Raw genomic sequence first — 20,905 nt, forward strand, 5'->3', positions numbered from 1 at the left:
AAGTTTCGGAGCGGGGGGGGGGATAAAGACAGGCCGGACAGAGACACGCAGCGGGCCGGATGTGGCCCGCGGGCCGTAGTTTGGCGACCCCTGCTTTAGATGATTGATCGTCCTCATCCCATTTTAACTCTGTGAACTTTAACTTATAAAAGAATGAATAAAAAAGGAAATAAAGAGCCACTTGTAACCACAAGTTCTTCTTGTTAGTTTAGCTTGAGTTGTTACAACAGACACACACCTCAAAGTCAACATGTTGATCCTCATCTGACCAACTGAAGTCCGTGAGAAATACACACGTCATGCTGCTGTAGCGCTGAAGCATTGAACAACAACAACATTAAAACTCAGGTTTCACCAAGACTCGCTTTTAAAAGAAAAGACAACAAAACTTGATATTTAATTTTATTGAAAAAATAATAAAAATTGTTACATTTAAATTTTGAATACATTAAATTGAGGGTTTAAAATTTCCCGTCTGCTGTGCTTTAGCGCTGATTTCTTCCATTTCCACCTAAAAGAATGAAACAAGGTTGACGAAGGTTCAGTGACTGAGGGCCTGTTGGTCCCTGGAAGGAGCCTGTAGCCAACCAGCTAGCATGTAGCTATCCAGCATGTAGCCAACCAGCCAGCGTGTAGCCAACGTGTTGCTGTGCAACAATATATCCATACACACACACCCGCTTGTATCGCACAAAACGCAGGCATTCAAAGTACACCTGCCTTCTAGTTTAAGGTTCTGAAGTGAGATGTGCTTCTAGGTGCTTCCAGCAGGGTGGAACCACCACGGACGAGCCATCGTGTGCTTCAGATTGTGGAAGTACAGACAGTCCGCAACGTTCATCAGTGTTACCTCGAGCTTTGTACCTCCTCTGGCCCGGTTTCCTCTGGTGGTTCGGCACAAACTCATTCACAAAGAGACCTTCAATGTGGCCGTGAACGACTCTCTTCCCCTCTGCTAGAAGTGTCAGAAAAGAGACAAAAATACAAGATTAGTTCTCAAACAAACAAACCAAACAAAGAAAAACAAAAGGGCGGCCCCTAGTCTTGATTTACGGGATCATTAAAAACATAAAGTCAGGTCACTGTGAGTCTTATGTGAGAATATAGAAACTATACTTTACACCTTAGACCAGGAGTGGGCAAATTATGGCCTGGGGGCCAAATGTGGCCCGTTAAGCTTCTTAATGCGGCCGTAGTTGAAGAAATTATATCAGCAGGAAGGAAGTCTCAACATCGCTGTGTTTCATCCAGTTTTGAATTCAATTTCAATAAAGAGTCAAATACTGTGGGCCAAATATTTTCTTGTAATGCTTTTGTTCGTGTTCAATCGACATTAAAGCAACACGTTTCCTACACATTGTTGCAATGTTCTGGGCGGTTCTGGTGCTGGTTCTAGGTCCAAACTGTATTTGTCCTGCTATGAGGTGTCTCACCAAAACACTCCATCCATCTGCTGCTGCTCCGCTACCCCCCTGCAGCCCTTTAGAGGACTGCAGGACACAAGTCGCCACATTTTACCACCAATTTCTTTTTTGCTCAAGAAAGAAAAACTACATGCAAACTACCTGAACACTTGATATGCTTTCTGAACGGTTCCTCGCAGCAGTCGTTTGCACAGGGCAGTAGTTTACTACACTGGACACCAAAGTCCACAAAATGTCCTTTCGATGGGGACAAACCAACCAATCCCTGCTCGGTACCGGGTACACACAGTCCAGTCGGCAGTACAGCGCCCTCTCTGGTTTGTGCTGGTGCAGCCGCCACGTCTCTCTCCACCGGTCTCTGCAGACTTTGCTTGCTTGCGAGCGTGATTTTGCCCTCAGGTGCAGAGTTGAGAGGCAGAGACTCTCTTTGGTGAGGAGGACAGGAGCTCCCCACCGGCTGCCCAGTTTCATAGGCTGCTTCCTGCTGCGGGTTTCCATCAGCCTCGGGCTCAGAGGACCCGTCTTCATCCACTTCCTTTGTTCTGAGCATCGACAGAAGGTCTTCGTGCTGCAAAGAGAGGTTCCCAACTGGAGGAGACCTGCTCTGTGCAGGCTCCTGCACCACAGAAGGATCAAGGTGGAACTCTGGCTGCTTGGACATGGTCATCTTCTCAGCCGGTGTGTCATACACCAGCCAGCTGTCTGACACTGGGACTGATTCAGCCGCTGACTGATTCATTTCTTTGCACAGTCTGGACAGCAGTCTGCCACTCGGGCTGGACGTTCCTTCATCCTTCGGTTCCTCCGTGGTCTCGACGATGATTTCGGACTCCAAGACGCTCCTGTGCTGCGCCCAGTCCTTGCTGGGGATGAACGGACACAGAGACTCCACTGACCAAACGGATTCATTCAGTTTCCTTTTTGTTTGAGTCGAACTGTTAAAAACCATTTCATAAGGAATGACCTCTGTTGTCTCTTCCAGGGAATTTTCCTCCGGCCTCTCTTGGCCACAGTCAGACATTGCGAGGCATTTATCCGACATGGGCACCTGTTCATCTGCAAAGGCTAAACACTGTCTCACAGAGCTGGCCAACTCCAACACTTTGGTCCTTGTAGACTCTGGTAATTTCTTTGGAATCGACAGGATTTCAGCACTGACACGACCGGCGGTGCCGGTGCCTTTTGGACTCTGGCAGTCCAACTGATCTCGATTCGCCTGATTTTCATCAGATGGCAGGCGGTTCGCGTCCCGACCCAGCACTTTTTCCGTGTCTGCTGGTAGAGTTGCTTGTGGTGAACCTCCACCCCAGCTCATTAGAATGTCTGGGAAAGAGCTCCGCCTCTCCTTGGTCACGTCCTCCTCTTGCTGGGAAGAGCTACACACAGGAATCATGCTATCTTGCGAGTCCACTGACCACATGTTGCAACGGGCGTGTTTGTAGACGGCGGGCTGATTTTCTTGGCCGTCTTTTTGGCACTTTTGCGTGGCTACAGTAGCTTTTAAATTGGACTGCGTGCTCTTTAGTACAGTTGGGCGGGCCATGTGGCCGTTCAGCCCAAACTTGCCAGTGCCACCTGCGCAGGCTTCAGTCTGCAGAGCTCTCGCCTTCTCATTGGTTGAAATATAGTTCTCCAGCTCCGTCGTGAGTGGTTTGTTGGTGACGGAGCTGGAGGAGGACGGCGAGTCCGTGGCGCTCCCGTGGCCAGAATCTGATCTGATCGGCGGGCTCGCGTCGGTATAGCCGTCAACGGAGCTTCGCGTGGGTTCTGTTTGGACTGCAGAGTTGACGGTTTCCCTGAAAGGGGCCGCGTTGGGAGGACGAACTCTGCGGCCGTGGTTTGTGTTCGGATAGGGCCCAGCGGGAGCGGCGTGGACGTGCGGGTGGAGGAAGCGCCTGTAGTCCACTGGCGGGAGGTGAGGGTGAGGCAAAATGTAGGCTGGAGATTCCATGTAGGGGTGAGGAGCAAATGGGGGCATAACCATACCATAACCTGAGAGGAAGCAGATTCATCAGAGTCACTTCAGCACCATCGCTTCTTCAGGTTCATTGATCATAGAAACTCTTCTACTGTGCACAAATCCATTATCTTGACTTAAGGGTCCAGTGTGCAGAATTCAGCTTGATTTATGATTTTTCTATTGTTTTTTTTATTTTGGTATTTGGTTTTCCTGCCCTTTAGATAGATAGATAGATAGATAGATAGATAGATAGATAGATGCCATCTTGCACAAGGAAGCAGGCTGACAGTGAACTGAATACGAAACGCACCATCAGGTGGCTTCCTGAAATAAAATGCTACACACTGGACCTTTAAGACGACATAAAGAACATAAAGAAAATCAAAGGAAAGTTTCTTGGTTTAAATAAGATGGCAGTAATGGAGACTGACCCATGCCTGGGAAGCCGGGGAAGGAGTTATAGGAGAAGGGCAGGGGCCACTGGTATGGCAGCAGAGGCGGTGGAGGTGGAGCAGGCATGTAGAAGACGGGTCGAGGAGGAACTCCGTGCTGGGGCAGGGCGGAGGGTCCCGGGTGCTGAGCAGAACTCTGCAGGCCTGGCTCGTGGTGTTCAGGGTAGGCAGCACGGCTACTGGGGCAGGAGTGCACGGTCTCACCACCTGGCCCACTGTGACCAGCTGGGGGCGCACTGCTGCTGCTGCTGCTGGAAGTCACTGCTGCCATTCTTCACCTGCACACAAGAGGACAGAAGATACAATAGTTGGACCAATGGGACGCATTTAGAATGGCAATAGAGCATCAATGACCCTGTGACGTTGGAGTGAGTCAGTGTTCAACACACCAAGTTGGAGCAGAGCCAATGTAAAACCATTGAAAGAAAACAGGAAATGACTGTAGTTTTTTCAGTCAAGTACTGCAAATAACTACACGCTGCTACATCACAAGTCATTTTGGGTCGTGACGTACATCGTTGTAGTTTTACCATAACTTGCTGTGAAATATTAACAGGAAGATGACTGTGAAAGTAAAGCAACTCCTAGCCAGTAATTCACTGCAGATTTACAGCCCAGAATTGTACAGCGCACGTCAGAATAAAACCATGAAAGCGGCGTTATGGGACTTTGTGGGGCTTGGCTGGGCTGCAGCGCCACCTAGAAGTCCATCAGCATCACTTTACCCCCCCCCCCCCCCCACCATAAAAAAAAAAAAAATAACCCGATAGAAAGGCAATCATGAATTCATTCATTCAGTTGGTCCTGCGCTCTCAGGCTGGTGTTCTTGACAACAGCGCCCCCACATGGCAACACCACGATACTGAATTTGTGACTGCCGTATCGTTAAAATGACTGAAACACTGAAATCATGGATGAAATACTGCTGTTTCACTACTTACTCACTATTAATCAAATATCTTCAAGTTCGGTGAGCCGGATCAAAACGCTTAACGGGCCACATATGGCCCCCGGGCCGTAGTTTGCCCATGCGTGCACTTGTTGATCTACTCAGGCCTGTTAAATAAAAGTAGCTCTGCTGACGGAAGCAGCAGAACCAGAATGACAAAACAAAAAAAAAAAAGTTGTCACTCCAAAGTTGTTCATGTGATCCGTGACTTCCTGTCCACACATTTGTTTTACATTCTCAATGAAAACACAAAGACACAGATTATGCACTTTCATTATTTCATCATAGTATGAATTCATGTTATTCAACTGATGTCGGCAGCTTCCAAACAACAACCTCCTAAAGCCGTCAAATGGGGAACCAAGTTAACAAGCTTCAAGTTAAATGTTTCAATTACTTTACACATTGCTGCCAAAGGTAAAGTTAGGTTAAGTCAGTGTTTTAGAGACAGCGCAGCCAATGACTGGATCCTGGATCTGCTGAAGCCCATCAAGCTAATAATAATAATGATAATGATAATAGTGTTTGCTGTAGTGCTGAAAAAACATGCGAGACAGATTTACCTTGTGGAGAGCAAAGCTGAGAGCAACACATGCAAGCAGGAGTGGAAGGTGTGACAGGAGACACAGCTGACTTTAAGTAGCTGTTGATGAGCCGCAGGGACTCAGCTGACTCAGGGCAACATGGAGCTTCTTCCCACATTATTGCTACCAATGAAAATTTAATTTGAAACCAAGCAGGATCCTTAGCTGATGACAATGAAAATAAATCTCTAAAAGAAAAAAAGAAAATGTTTGTAAGCATTTTTATTTATTTTTTTAAATCTGCAACTCACAAGGCCACCAGGGGGCGACTGCCCCTAAAACCACTTTCCAAAGACAAGAGGAAAACTTTTGGGGCCTCATGTACAAAAGATACTTACGCACGAAAAACCCAACAGATGCACGTTTCCACGTCCACGTTCAGATGTACAAAACATGTTTTGACTGTGGAACTGTGTGGTGCTTCACGTCAAGTCTTGAACTACGTACGCACATTGCTACCCTTGTTGGTCCGTTGGTGACACACAAATTTTGGGCCCTGTACACTTTCAGTGCCAATGGGCCCCTATCCATGCACGAGGTGCGTGAGCAAAAATCATATATATATATATATATATATATATATATATATATATATATATATATATATATATATATATGTATATATACATATATATATATATGATTTTTATATATATATATATATATATATATATATATATATATACATATATATATATATATATATATATATGTATATATATATATATATATATATATATATATATATATCAGATCAGATCAGATTGTATTGATAAGCGGTTATTTTATTCACCATCTGAATTGATAAATTTGGCCTATTTATCCAGCCATTAATTTATCAGTGCATTATCTGTACGCCACTTAATCCACTGCAGGGTCACATGGTAGTTCACTTGCACAGCTCTCTCTCTATCTGTCTCTCTCGATTTCAAAGAGCTTTATTGGCATGACAGTTTATCAACAATGTTGCCAAAGCCACAAGTTTACAAAAAAAATGATGATTCTAACAATTATTAAGGACAAAAGATTAGAAATATTAACTACTGAAGAAACTGTACATTATAACGAATTATTAAGAAAATTCTTCAGAGAAAGTTACTTTAACAATTAAAAGGAAAGAATATACAAATAAATATTGATTTATAGTGTGTCAAGTGTTGGTGATGGTCTCTCTCTCTCTCTCTCTCTCTCTCTCTCTCTCTCTCTCTCTCTCTCTCACCAACATACTGTAGCAATTCTGCTGTTTGTGTTGGGTCTGTTAATGTTCTGAGGATCTGTTATGTTCCTGAATGCACCTTATAAGTTGTTTAGGCACATGAATGGTTGAGAGAGAATCGTTATTGATTGTGATGGTTTTTATTTTCACAATATTGAATCAGTGAAATACGGTGTTTGAGCTCAGTTGTAGACAACAAAGAAAGAAGTAGTGAACAGAAAAGATTTAATGTCATTGCATCGCAAGCTGGGCTCAGTAAAAATATTCAAAAAACAATATCTTACAATGAATACATATTACAATCTTATGTAATATGTCAACATATTCATCAATCCTGTCATATTCATGGAGTCATTCACCATACCGTTCAATCAGTGTCACTGTATGTCTTTAAAACTGAATTTTAAGGAAGCAGTTAGTAGCAAGATGCAAATACATTTTGCTAGTAATAGAATTAAGTTGATGGTAACACTGATGGTAACACTGCTCTGATTTGATAGCAGGATATCAGAAAAAAAAGACTATTTTACATAAGCGGGAGAAAATTTGAATCATTGTGTTGACAAATGAAACAAAGTCTTCCTAGAAAACAGCAGAGAGGGAGGAGAGCAAAATAAATGATCCGTTTTCCTTCTGATTCATTGACGTCCTTCTGAAATCTCCACGGAAACATCTGGCAAGGATCAAGACCCTGTATTATCTTGAGGGAAACTTCTTATCTACAAATCAATAATTATTCCAGGTCCAATCACAGTTGTTGTGAGTCACTTTGTCTGTTTCAGATGAAATACCATGTTTATCTGATTGATTGATTTAAACGTGGGCCACACGGTGGCGCAGTGGTCAGCGCTGCCGCCTCACAACAAGAAGGTTGTGGGTTTGATTCCAAGCCTGGGGCCTTTCTGTGTGGAGTTTGCATGTTCTCCCAGTGTCTGCTGGGTTCTCTCCGGGTTCTCCCAGTGTCTGCTGGGTTCTCTCCGGGTTCTCCCTGTGTCTGCGTGGGTTCTCACCAGCTTCCTCCCACACTCCAAAAACATGCATGTGAGGTCAATTGAACATTCTAAATTGTTCACAGGTGTGCATGTGAGTGTGAATGTTTGTTTGTTTCCATAGCCTGTTCTCTACTAAAATTAGCGCGTTGTCACCATGTTTTTTTGGACGCGGGACGTCGCCCAATTGATTGGCATTTAGTCCCTTCTCCACGGACCAAACCCAGCGGGGTGTCACCCCCGCCGACAAACTGCACCCCCGTGTCACCCTGCCTTCACGCTATGACAGCTGGGAGAGGCTCCAGCACACCCCCAGGACCCTGAGCTATGGAAGAAGTGGGTATGGAAGATGAATGAATGAATTTATTTAAACTCATAAACTCATTGACAAATTCATCTTTGTGCTCGACACGAGAAAGCAGGTGGAGTTGGATGGAGAACTCTGAAGTGAGAGCAGATCAGTGTGTTGTTGATGTGTGGAACCTTCATGCTGAGATGTTCCAGCCGTGGATGATGAGAGCAGAAGGAGTGGTTGTGTTGCTGCTGCCTTCACTGAGCAGCTGCTCCAAGTCCTGCTTCTTCCACTGAGGATTCAGCTCCACCAGTGGCTTCTGGGACGTCTCTCCCAGTAACCACAGCAGCTGGTAGGGAGAAGCAGTCCGCCAGCCACCAGGCTCCACTGGGGTCAAAGGTCGAGACACGCCCACGCATGGTGTGTGTGTGTGCAGATTGCGGTTTAGCTCCACTGGTTGTAGTTCTGTCAGCCACCACTAGATGGAGCGCTCCTCTTCACTCTCCTCCTCATCCTCCCTCAATATCTGCATAGAGAAGAAGAGACAGCAGGAGTCAGGACTCACGGTCCTTGAAGGCATCATCACAGAGACGTTGACTGTTGATGGAGATGATGGAGTGACTGGTGAGAAGAAGCAGACTCTCAGTCACATGTCAAGTGTGGAACATATGAAGGTCATGTGACCATGGAGTGTTGGACTGATACTGAGATGAAGATGAACTGATCAATAATTGAGTGGTGAACTGAGAGAAGAAGCAGTTTGGCAGCAGATGTTGGATGAATGAGGAGCAGCTGGACGTCACCATCCTCCTCTCACACTGTGACTGGGAACACTGGACCTCTGCTGTGGGATCAACTGGCTTTGGTGCTGGAACCATCATCCACTGCTTCCAAACCAGTACTGACCTCACACTCTGCAGTTGATAGTCTCTGCTGTGGACAAGATCCATCAGTGGCTTCACTGATGATTCCTTCAGCTGGTTGCTAGTCAGGTCCAGGAGTCTAAGGTGGGAGGGGTTGGACTTCAGAGCTGAGAGCAGCCAATCACAGCTGAGCTCTGACAAACTGCAGCCCACCAACCTGAATGTAGAATAAATGATGGAGAGTTTATAATGATGGAGAGTTTTTCTAGGGTGTCATCACTCTGAACATCAAAGTGAAATGTGGACTTCAGAATCTGACACTACAGAAACAGAGAGGGAGGGAGAGAGGGTGAGTGAATGAGCGCTGCAGTCTGAAATCTGACCACTAGATGGCAGGATTTTACACACTGTACCTTTAAACCCAGTATCACTCATATCAAACACAAAGCAGTGACTGCAAATTGAATTTCCAACAGCAGTGAAGTGAAAATTATGACAACAATAACAAGAGTGATACAAGTTGTAGAGTGAAGAGGGTGAACTGACCTCAGAGTCTCCAGTTTACAGTCTGGACTCTGCAGAAAACCACTCAGCACCTTCACTGATGAATCCTGCAGCTGGTCGTTCCAACCCAGGTCCAGGTGTCTGAGGTGGGAGGGGTTGGACTTCAGAGCTGAGAGCAGCCAATCACAGCTGAGCTCTGACAACCTGCAGCCCCCCAACCTGAATGGAGAATAAATGATGGAGAGTTTATAATGATGGAGAGTTTTTCCAGGGTGTCATCACTCTGAAAATCAAAGTGAAATGTGGACTTCAGAATCTGACACTACAGAAAATGTCACCTTGAAATGAAATCCTCATTCCAAAACTAAAGTGTGTTGAAATGATGTTTGGTCACATGACCACTGATGACCTGCTTTAACTTCAAAAGATTTCCTATTTGTGGATGTCATTTTGATATGAATCAACCTTCAGTTCAATGTTTATTCAACATGTGTGATGAAGTGTGTTTGGTGCTGAAACCATCATCCACTGGTTCCAAACCAGTACTGACCCCAGAGTCTCCAGTTTACAGTCTGGACTCTGCAGAAAACCACTCAGCTCCTTCACTGATGAATCCTGCAGCTGGTTGAGACTCAGGTCCAGGAGTCTGAGGTGGGAGGAGTTGGACTTCAGAGCTGAGAGCAGCCAATCACAGCTGAGCTCTGACAAACTGCAGTACTCCAACCTGAATGTAGAATAAATGATGGAGAGTTTATAATGATGGAGAGTTTTTCCAGGGTGTCATCACTCTGAAAATCAAAGTGAAATATCGACTTCAGAATCTGACACTACAGAAAACTAATTGGAAAATTATAAGCGCTGAATTCAAACACTAAATGACAGAAATTTACAGACTGTACCTGTAAACCCAGTATCACTCATTTCAAACACAAAGCAGTGACTGCAAAATGAATTTCCAACAGCAGTGAAGTGAAAATGATGACAACAATAACAAGAGTGATACAAGTTGTAGAGTGAAGAGGGTGAACTGACCTCAGAGTCTCCAGTTTACAGTCTGGACTCTGCAGAAAACCACTCAGCTCCTTCACTCCTGAATCCTGCAGCTGGTTGCTAGTCAGGTCCAGGAGTCTGAGGTGGGAGGGGTTGGACTTCAGAGCTGAGAGCAGCCAATCACAGCTGAGCTCTGACAACCAGCACCTACACAACCTGAATGTAGAATAAATGATGGAGAGTTTATAATGATGGAGAGTTTTTCCAGGGTGTCATCACTCTGCAAATCAAAGTGAAATGTCGACTTCAGAATCTGACACTACAGAAAACTAATTGGAAAATTATAAGCGCTGAATTCAAACACTAAATGACAGAAATTTACAGACTGTACCTGTAAACCCAGTTTCACTCATTTCAAACACAAAGCAGTGACTGCAAAATGAATTTCCAACAGCAGTGAAGTGAAAATGATGACAACAATAACAAGAGTGATACAAGTTGTAGAGTGAAGAGGGTGAACTGACCTCAGAGTCTCCAGTTTACAGTCTGGACTCTGCAGAAAACCACTCAGCTCCTGCACTCCTGAATCCTGCAGCTGGTCGTTCCTACTCAGGTCCAAGTGTCTGAGGTGGGAGGGGTTGGACTTCAGAGCTGAGAGCAGCCAATCACAGCTGAGCTCTGACAAACTGCAGTACTCCAACCTGAATGTAGAATAAATGATGGAGAGTTTATAATGATGGAGAGTTTTTCCAGGGTGTCATCACTCTGAAAATCAAAGTGAAATGTCGACTTCAGAATCTGACACTACAGAAAACTAATTGGAAAATTATAAGCGCTGAATTCAAACACTAAATGACAGAAATTTACAGACTGTACCTGTAAACCCAGTTTCACTCATTTCAAACACAAAGCAGTGACTGCAAAATGAATTTCCAACAGCAGTGAAGTGAAAATGATGACAACAATAACAAGAGTGATACAAGTTGTAGAGTGAAGAGGGTGAACTGACCTCAGAGTCTCCAGTTTACAGTCTGGACTCTGCAGAAAACCACTCAGCACCTTCACTCCTGAATCCTGCAGCTGGTTGCTAGTCAGGTCCAGGAGTCTGAGGTGGGAGGGGTTGGACTTCAGAGCTGAGAGCAGCCAATCACAGCTGAGCTCTGACAACCAGCACCTCCACAACCTGAATAGAGAATAAATGATGGAGAGTTTATAATGATGGAGAGTTTTTCCAGGGTGTCATCACTCTGAAAATCAAAGTGAAATGTCGACTTCAGAATCTGACACTACAGAAAACTAATTGGAAAATTATAAGCGCTGAATTCAAACACTAAATGACAGAAATTTACAGACTGTACCTGTAAACCCAGTTTCACTCATTTCAAACACAAAGCAGTGACTGCAAATTGAATTTCCAACAGCAGTGAAGTGAAAATGATGACAACAATAACAAGAGTGATACAAGTTGTAGAGTGAAGAGGGTGAACTGACCTCAGAGTCTCCAGTTTACAGTCTGGACTCTGCAGAAAACCACTCAGCTCCCTCACTCCTGAATCCTGCAGCTGGTTGTCACTCAGGTCCAGGAGTCTGAGGTGGGAGGGGTTGGACTTCAGAGCTGAGAGCAGCCAATCACAGCTGAGCTCTGACGACAAAAAGCAGTTCTCCAACCTGAATAAAGAATGAATCTTTGATTTCTTCCATGGTGTAAATGTCATATTCAGAGTCATTTCTCCCTGTTGATGATCCAGATGTGCAGCTGTTGGGATCACTGAGTCATTCCCTCAAAGGAGTCATTGTGCCAGTGTGTTGTCAACACAATAACAACAGCAGTGTGTCAGTCAGTGTGCAGCCAATCAGCAGTGAAGATGGAAAATAATCAGTGAGTCCTTTGTGTGCTTGTGGCTGTTTTCAGTCATCAGAGTCTCGTTACAAGTCAAACACATTCAAAGGACAAGATGAAGAAATACTGCTGCACTATTAATCTGCCTCTAATATTTCTTCACAGGATCTTCTGCTCAGTCATGTGACCTTCATCACCAATCAACAACTTCCATTGAGCTCCAAAGTGACTGGAGACATTTTCCACACTTTCTTCCACCATCCAAAGTCTTTTCTGGCTGCAGATTGTTGACATGAAAATATCAACAACATCCACTTTGTCTAGATGAGTCTTTAATATCTGCCTCAAAGTCTTCACACTGAGCAGCGTTACACACCAGTTGTCATCTGCTGACACACACTGTCCACCAGTAGAAAGCAGGAACTGACCTGAGAACTTCCAGTCTGCAGTTTGGACTCTGCAGTCCAGCACAGAGCAGCTTCACTCCAGGATCCTTCAGGGTGGTGAGACTCAGGTCCAGCAGTGTGAGGTGGGAGGGGCTGGACTGCAGAGCTGAAGACACCACTGCACACTGAACCTCTGAGAGTCCAATACTGAATGAAAGAGAGCAGAGTGAGAAGTTGCTGCTTCCATCATCATCATCCTCTGGCCAAGAATGACAACACACACACACACACACACACACACACACACACACACACACACACACACACACACACACACACACACACACACACACACACACACACACACACACACACACACACACACACACACAGAGTGTTTACGTACCTTTCTAAACGTATCACAGCCTTCCTGCAGTTCCTCACAGCTGGAATCAGTCTCAATCTTCCCTCCATGGTTGTGTTGTACTTGCTGAGGTCCAACTCCTCCAGAACCTCCTCTGACATCTGCAGCATGTAGGCCAGAGCTGAACACTGGATGGCTGAGAGTTCCTTCTCTGATCTGTTCTCTGACTGCAGGAACTCTTGGACCTCCTGATGCACTGACTGATCCTTCACCTCCAGCAGACAGTGGAAGATGTTGATGCTTCTGTCAGGAGAAACATCACCAGTGTTCATCTCCTTCAGGTTGTTGATGACCTTCTCTAAGGTTCCTGGATGGTTGTCAGTGAGACCCTGCAGGCCTCCTAAGAGTCTCTGGTTGGATTCCAGACTGAGTCCATGGAGAAAGCGAACAAACAAGTCCAGGTGACCGTTTGGACTCTTCAGGGATTTCACCATCATCCTCTTCAGGAACTCACCCAGAGAATCTCCAGAGTGACCATCTTCTGTTGTCTTCCAGTGGGTGTAACAGTGGAAGCAGTAGACTGCAGCCAGAAACTCCTGGACGCTCAGATGAACGAAGCAGTAGACGGTTTTGTGGAAGATCACACTCTCTCTTCTGAAGATCTCTGTACAAACTCCTGAGTACACAGAGGCGTCAGGCACACTGAGACCACACTTCTCCAGGTCTTCACTGTAGAACATGATGTTTCCACTCTCCAGATGTTCAAATGCCAGCTGGCCCAGCTTCAGAAGAAGCTCCCTGTCAGCCTCCATCAGCTCCTGTGGACCTCCTCCATACTTGTGCTGCTTCCTCTTGGTCTGGACCAGCAGGAAGTGTGAGTACATGTCAGTCAGGGTCTTGGGCAGCTCTCCTCTCTGCTCTGAGCTCAACATGCTCTCCAGAACTGTGGCAGCCATCCAGCAGAAGACCGGGATCTGACACATGATGTGGAGGCTCCTGGAGGCCTTGATGTGGGAGATGATCCTGCTGGACACATCTCCTCTATCTCTGAACCTCCTCCTGAAATACTCCTCCTTCTGGTCATCGGTGAAGCCTCGTACTTCTGTCAGCCTGTCCACACATGGCGGAGGGATGTGATTGGCTGCTGCAGGTCTGGAAGTTATCCACAGCAGAGCCGAGGGAAGCAGATCTCCTCTGATCAGGTTTGTTAGCAGGACGCTGACTGACTTCTTGTGAGTGACGTCAGTCACCACCTGCTTCTTCTTAAAGTCCAGAGCCAGTCTGCTTTCATCCAGGCCGTCCAAGATGAAGAGAAGTTTGCAGACATGCAGCTGCTCTGCTGTGAGCTTCTCTAACGTTGGATGGAAAACATGGAGCAGCTCCAGAAGACTGTAGTGCTGCTCTTTGACCAAGTTGAGCTCCCTGAATGAGAGAGGAAGCACCAGATGAAGGTCCTGGTTCTCCAGGCCCTGGGCCCAGTCCAGAGTGAACTTCTGCACTGAGAAGGTTTTTCCAACCCCAGCGACGCCGTTGGTCAGCACCACTCTGACTCTGAGTCCCTGCTGCTCAGGTGAGGCTTCAAAGATCTGGCTGCACCTGATTGGACGGTCGTGGAGGCTCTCCTTGGTCTTCTTGGTCTCCAGCTGCCTGACCTCATGCTCTCTGTTGACCTCCTCACTCAGTCCCTCAGTGATGTAGAGCTCAGTGTAGATGCTGTTGAGGAGGGTTTGACTTCCTGCTTCTTGACCTTCAGTCACACGTTCACATCTCCTCTCCAGACTGATCTTCTGCTGCTGTAGAAGCTCCTGCAGACCATCATCAGCCTCTGGAGCAGAGAAAAGGTTGGAGAAGAAAACATCAGTGTGACAGTGTGAGCATAATTTTCTCTCCACAACTTTTCAGCTGCTGTGTGACTGTTTGCTCTCAACGTCCCTCAGTGAATCTTCTCACTGGAGGTCCTGACATGATCTCAGAGGGAGAAGTGAAGGAGGTGCAGGTGGACAGTCTTACTGGGATCAGTCTGGCTGTGACTGGCAGGTTGCAGTTCTGCTCCACACCCACCACTCTTCTTCCTCCTCTTCCTCCTGTGGATGGAGACACTTTGATCAACTCGTCACTTTTTAATCTTTCTTTATTGAAATTCTTCATTTTGTCGTCGACATGAACTTTATTTTAATCTTTGGCTCTAAATCAGCTGTAATTCCCATGATGCTCTGCTCCCAGTCTGCCCAGTAGAAATTATTTCATCAGCTCTGCTCAGTTTTGAAGTCAACACTGGGTTGTTGTTGGAAAAATTAAGATGTTTAGTATTTTATCTCATAATATGCTTAAGCTAAAAAGGTGAAAATATACTATGCATACTACAAGCGAAAGTCTAATAATCACAGCTTTGTGGCAGACATCTGGCAAAAAGAAGAACAAGAAGACTTGTGTGCACAAGCAGCTCATGAGACGGAGAAGTGAGCGTTTCCTGTTGTTCTAACAGCTAAGAAGAAGAACTTTCCATGACCTTCTAGTGAGGAAGTGTGATGTCTGTGTGCTGTCTCGTACATATGTTACCCTTAGATAACCAAACCCATGTAACCAGGGAACGCCCCAAAAAGGGAATGAAAAGAGGTTTGCAGTCGGTAGCGCTTCAGAGTAGGGTGGATGGAATGTAAGGGCGTTTACCCACTAGCCCTGTGCGGCTAGTGCCAGCCCTTCACGGTACGTTACAGCTCGGTTGAAAGGTATTTCCATAAGCCCGACTAGTACCTGAGCGTGGGCGGAGTCACGGTTGCAAGGCGAACCGAAGGTTTTTTTGTGCCTCCCGTGTCCCGGAAACCATAGGACTCACGTTTTTGTATTAACCGTGGTTTTGTTTTATGCGAGACATTTTCATAGGGCTTAGAATGATTTTGTTTCATACTGTTGACTTGTATCAAAACACTGTCCTAGAAGAGAACATGTAGACGCTGAAACGATCACCTGAGTCTCACAGTCGTTTATTATTGGACAAGAATATCCGCACAAAGCACAAAACAGCAACAACTCTATTCCACCGGCGTTAACAAGCTAGCAGCGTTTAAAAATCGCTATAAGGAGTGAAACTTATGAAACTTGCGAGCCAGAATCGCCGCCTCTTAAGTTTCGCTGCCAGCGAACACAACACAAGCAGAGCGCGCAGTTAGCGGTGGTGGCTAGTGGTTTATCAACACGATTCAACGGCTCTACTTTGCAAATAGCCTTCAAACTAAAGTTGCTTGATGTTACAAAACACATTTACAGTCCTCAAGCATGTTTTCAAATGTCGTCGTGGCCGACTATTCTCTCGTCGTCCACCAGGGGGCCGAGTCGAGCCCGTCTCACTCCCGTTGGCCACCGCGTCGGTGTTCCATCGCATCCGAATTAGGCTGAACAAACCTCCAACATTTTCTCTGTTCGTTCCACTCCGATTGTTGTAGTCCTTGGTGCTACGGTAGTCGCTCAGCATTTTAATTTTTTTATTTCTGCGGACACTGTTTCGCTGTTTCAGCGACGGCCACCGGCTGTGAAACCAGGAAGGCTTTTCATTGCGTGTCGCTCCGTCTGTCCAGCTCTCTATGAGCTTTTTCTTCGGCCACAGACAACAGAAACGTCTGTAGTTCTACATTCGCCCATGGTACAGTTTCATAATCTTTTCAGTTTTTAATACGTGAAACTGTAAAAATCCACACGCGGGGCATTTAAAAAAATGGCGGTTTTGGTCTTTCGTGAGAGACTGCCTTTGGCTTTCGTCAAAACTTTTACCCAATCAGTGCCCTGCACGTTGCTACGTCACCCTTATGGTCTTAGCTCTGCTCGCTTCGAACCCCAACGGGGCAGGTACCAAAACCCTAACCCCTGGGACCGTGCTGGGGCTCGTGGAAATGCGTCAATACCGACCCGTACCGTACCGAGATGTTACCGAGGGCGCCTGTGGGTAAACGCCCTAACTGAGGTTGCTCTCCGTCACTGCTCTCCTCGCGAGTAAGATACATTGACACCTGTGTGTTCCTTTCATACTTTGTGGGTTTAAAACTGACAGTTGTGTTTCTCTCCAGTGATGCTTGTTTGGCTTTGGACTGAACTGGATTTCAACACTTTGAAATGTGAAGGAGCTGCAGTGTCAACACTGACGTCACTGGATCCAGCTTCACACACACACACACACACACACACACACACAGTGTTCTTACCCTGTCTCAGGAGGTCCAGGTTCATTACTGAAGTTGTAAGGACGATCTTTGGACCAGTGACTCTTCAGAGACACACAGCTGAACCCTGGAGACGCTGCTGCTCCCTCCTCCTCTTCCTCCACTCGAACACTCATCTTGAGCTGGAGGTCAAACAGGAAGTGAGGCAGTGAGCTCAGAACACTCTGACTTCCACTTGGGAGCGAGAGAACAGGAAGAAATCAACCAGACTGAAGTCACATTGTTGACTACTGACACACTGAATGAGTTATTCAGTCAGTCAGGACTACTGCTGTTTCTGGTGCTTCTGCTTCCTCAACATGGAGTCTGACAGATAACACCTTGACCCTCTATACCTGCAGGTGCTCCTCCCACCTCTCCTGCTGCTCTACCCACTTCCTTGTAATCATACGGTGAGTCAAAGTGGATGTGGGCGTGGCCAAGAGTGTTTGTGTGACTCCAAAGTCTCTTCCTCCTCTTTTTTTTTTTTTTTTTTTTTTTTTTTTTAACAGAAGGAGCAGTATTTTGTCCCAAAGCTCATGAATGTGTTTATAATCATAATACACAGAAGTGTTTCAATATAAAGCCACAAGAAGGAACCAACTCATTGTTGAACCCTTAGGTATCAGTTGGTTGTTCATAAAAAACTGAATCTGATTGTTGACGTAATCTTTTGAGTGGATCAAAGGTCAAACTTGAAGGAAGAAAAAAAAGATTACCTGTCAAATGTGTTTTTCTGTTCCAGAAACAATATAACAAAATAGAATAAATAAGGTGGTATTGATTGATTTACTTTTCTGTCTTCCAATTTTCCCGTTTTTTTGTACTTTTACCTTTAAAGGCTCTGTAATGTAATATAATAATTAATATTGTAGTGGATCCTTCAGGCTGCAGCAGTCGAGTGTGGATGTTGAAGGAATCCTCGTTGACTCTGACTTGATTGTATAAAAACAGGTTTATCAGCCCGACAGCACACCTTCCAGCTTCTCTTCCTGCTTCTGCTGTTCACCTGTGGCTCCTCCCATCCACCTCCTCAACCGCTTACACATTTACAGGAAGTCACATGATGCCGTGTGTGTGTGTCCATTCATTTTCCATACCTGCTTCTTACGTGTGTGTTAGTGTAAAAAAAACAAACAAAAAAACAGTTCCTGACCCAAATGCACAACAACAATCGATGGCTGTTTAAACAGTTTAATAGGAGCTTGGTTGGTCAGACGGGCCAGGGTCGAAACCAGAGCAGGCAGTATCGGTGTCGGGGACAAGCGAGGTTCAAAACTGCTGGTGAGGTCCAGGGATGCTTAGTGGGAGATGCAGTCACGGCAAACCAGGGTCTTGATCAAGGAATCCGTCCGAGGGCAAGGCAAAGGCAGGGTCCAGAACAGTCCAGGTCCAAAACCAAACTGGTGTGGCACAGGCTGAGCTGGGCAGGCAGGGTCATACAGACGGTCGGCAACAGGGAGCGACTCACACGAGGAACCAGGAGAGACCACGCTGGCTTTCTGGCTACGAGAGAGCACAGACAATCTGGCAATGAGGGTTCAACACACTCCCTTAAGTCGTGACCACCACAGGTGTTTGTGATGAGTTGGAGGGCAGACACAAACTGGAAGGAGCCACGTCGACAGGAACAGAGGGAGGAACATGAGAGAGAGCGCTGCAAAGACTGTGACACTCAGCATCCTGGGATCCTGGGAAGTCAGCTGAACTGGCAGCATCAACTGGCAAGAACAAAACATCAATTTAAGTATTGAAATTTCACATAAAATATATAAAGTTTTTACTGTTGGGTTTTTACTTATTTGAACATCCAACGCCATGGTTGGATGGCGAACCAATGGTTAGCTTGATGCTATAAAAACATCACTTCTGGGGTTGGCCAGCCGGAGGGAACGGCGGTGATGCAACCAGGAAATACGCCGAAGGCTTGACCGTCCCGTGTGGTTACCGGGGAGGCGGGGTTTGGTTCGTCACTTCCTTCAAAGGATGCAGACCCTGAATACCCTGAAGACACAGCTGAGGTGTGTGCGGAAGACAGGTGGTTAGCAAACTGAGCTCAAGTTTAGCGCCCTTTCAAAGCAGAAGGAGGTAGGAGTCTTGTCAAGTATTCACAAAAGTGGGCGGGAGTCATCAGCAATACTGCCTTTATTATTTTATTACTGCGCATGCGTCAACATAGCCCTACGGTAAACACACAGGGACACAACAGGATACGGGAGTGAACGAAAACTCAATATATTATATCTCCCCTCCAAATAAAAAAGAAAGGCATGTAAAAAAAAAAAAATAAGAAGTGCATTGGTCACATTCTCGGCATAAATGTCCAGACCTCAAATAAAAATAGCCTTCACATTTATTTGGAGTCCACTGTAAAGAAAGTAAAAAAAAAAAAAAAGAAAACACCTGAAAAATGTTAGCGCCACTGTGATTTCTGTAACTTCTTTTGAAAAAAAATAATGATTTAGTAGAGCACAGTGACATTAACAATTTGATTTTCCATATGCTCTATAGAGTGGAAAAGAATGTCACTTTATAAGAATGAAGACAGATAAACGCAGTTGAAGTGCACTTAATCTAAGCTAGGAGATTAGAGAGACAGAACATGTTGCAGGCTAGTGGGTGACGTCATTGTTGATCGCAACAAGTGAACAAATGAATTGACCAGAAAGGATGTTTGTCTTGAAAGACAGGTCTGAAAGACAGGTGGCGCTGCCCGATGACAAGATGCAGACTGAGATCTGCGTTTGATTAGCACGGTCTTATTTCTCAGCGGTCGCTGCATGGAAGACTTGTTCGTGGTACAAGGCTTCCATCAGGTGGTTACAAGGAGCAACTACGCCAAATGCGCTTCTCCAAACCTCTCGAGAGAATCTTCATCCTCACGCGCCACTTTAAATCGCTGTTGAGTCATGAAGGACAGAAAAACAAAATAATAATAATAATAATAATAATAATAATAATAATAATAATAATAATAATAATAATAATAATAAAAAAACCAAAGACAAAGAAAAAGTATGAAACGCTCTGCTGTCAGGCATCAGGATTGTCCACACCAGGCTTCCTTAGATGGCGGATTTTCAATGGAGCGCATTATGAATAAACACTGGCAGTCCGATGAACTACCACCACTCTGCTGAAAGCACCCCCCCCTACACACACACACCTGCGCACTGACGTTTTCAGTCACTCTTCATGCCCAAAATACAATGGAATGGTGTTCATTACAACGCTCTGTCTTCTCACTCTCTGACTTTGAGATGACCGTCTAAACTTTGCTTCACATGTTTGTGTAAATACAAAAATGGTTTGTGTTAAATGTTTTCCTATGGGCCTAAAGTCTAACTTTACTCTTGAATGAATGAATTTCAGGATCTCAAAAGAACAGAAACAGCTGCAAGAATGAAGTGTGTTTATTGAAGCATAAACACGTTCTGACGGTCGGCCCAAAAGCCGGAACTTCAGTGGAAGCCACTTCACTTTTCTCTGACTTGATGTGCAGTTGTCATGGTAACTGTTGCCACTCGGCCATGAAGCTCCGTTTGAGAGGCTGTGGAAAGCAGGATGCAAGGTTGAAGTCAAATAAATATGTTTATCTCATTTTGGAATCAACACATTTTTTGTAGGTGCACCATTATTTGCGGTGTGAGTCTTTAGGATGGGTCAGAGGCGACAGATGTTCCAGATCCACAGCCAATGGAGCGCAAAGGGAAACCAGGACGTTGTTTAGCCTGAACTCTGTCCACCACCTTCACAATGATTTGTGACTTAATGATCTGCAGCTGCAAAAACAGGCAGGAATACAGCAGTGCAGAGGAGTCAGCATGATGTCTTCAGTGTGTATCTACAGTGTAGGAAGAAGTCAAGATCGGGAAGAAACAGGTGGGTCCAAACTGTTG

General features: G+C 45.4%; 2 protein-coding genes across 3 annotated transcripts in view; both read right to left on the reverse strand.

Annotated features, from left to right (window-relative positions):
• Positions 1-389: 389 nt before the first annotated feature.
• Positions 390-4,110, reverse strand: LOC142881310 (uncharacterized). Of its 2 annotated transcripts, none has more exons than XM_076015506.1 (4): positions 3,816-4,110; positions 1,566-3,416; positions 851-952; positions 390-511 (listed from the first exon to the last, which is right to left on the reverse strand). In XM_076015506.1, exons 1-4 carry the CDS (start codon positions 4,105-4,107, stop codon positions 486-488), a joined length of 2,271 nt encoding a protein of 756 aa, XP_075871621.1. In that variant the 5' UTR covers positions 4,108-4,110; the 3' UTR covers positions 390-485. The 2 variants fall into 2 exon arrangements, with proteins under 2 accessions (XP_075871621.1, XP_075871620.1); XM_076015505.1 differs by having other exon boundaries at positions 721-952.
• Positions 4,111-6,754: 2,644 nt separating this feature from the next.
• LOC142881318 (NACHT, LRR and PYD domains-containing protein 12-like) overlaps positions 6,755-20,905 on the reverse strand; it is a 195,500-nt gene continuing 181,349 nt past the window's right edge. Inside the window, exons 2-13 of the mRNA XM_076015517.1 lie at positions 17,010-17,149; positions 14,824-14,897; positions 12,856-14,638; positions 12,492-12,656; positions 11,715-11,891; positions 11,233-11,406; positions 10,748-10,924; positions 10,266-10,439; positions 9,784-9,957; positions 9,276-9,452; positions 8,773-8,946; positions 6,755-8,392 (exon numbers count right to left, since the gene is read on the reverse strand). Coding sequence (XP_075871632.1) covers positions 8,386-8,392; positions 8,773-8,946; positions 9,276-9,452; positions 9,784-9,957; positions 10,266-10,439; positions 10,748-10,924; positions 11,233-11,406; positions 11,715-11,891; positions 12,492-12,656; positions 12,856-14,638; positions 14,824-14,897; positions 17,010-17,143 — 3,390 coding nt within the window. The 5' untranslated portion in view covers positions 17,144-17,149 and the 3' untranslated portion in view covers positions 6,755-8,385. The remainder of the gene's footprint in view (positions 8,393-8,772; positions 8,947-9,275; positions 9,453-9,783; positions 9,958-10,265; positions 10,440-10,747; positions 10,925-11,232; positions 11,407-11,714; positions 11,892-12,491; positions 12,657-12,855; positions 14,639-14,823; positions 14,898-17,009; positions 17,150-20,905) is intronic.

Source organism: Nelusetta ayraudi, unplaced genomic scaffold (genome assembly GCF_046127955.1).
Source record: "Nelusetta ayraudi isolate G7.1 ecotype Tasmania unplaced genomic scaffold, CSIRO-AGI_Nayr_v1 ptg000190l, whole genome shotgun sequence".
In the NCBI taxonomy this organism is placed as follows: Eukaryota; Metazoa; Chordata; class Actinopteri; order Tetraodontiformes; family Monacanthidae; genus Nelusetta; species Nelusetta ayraudi.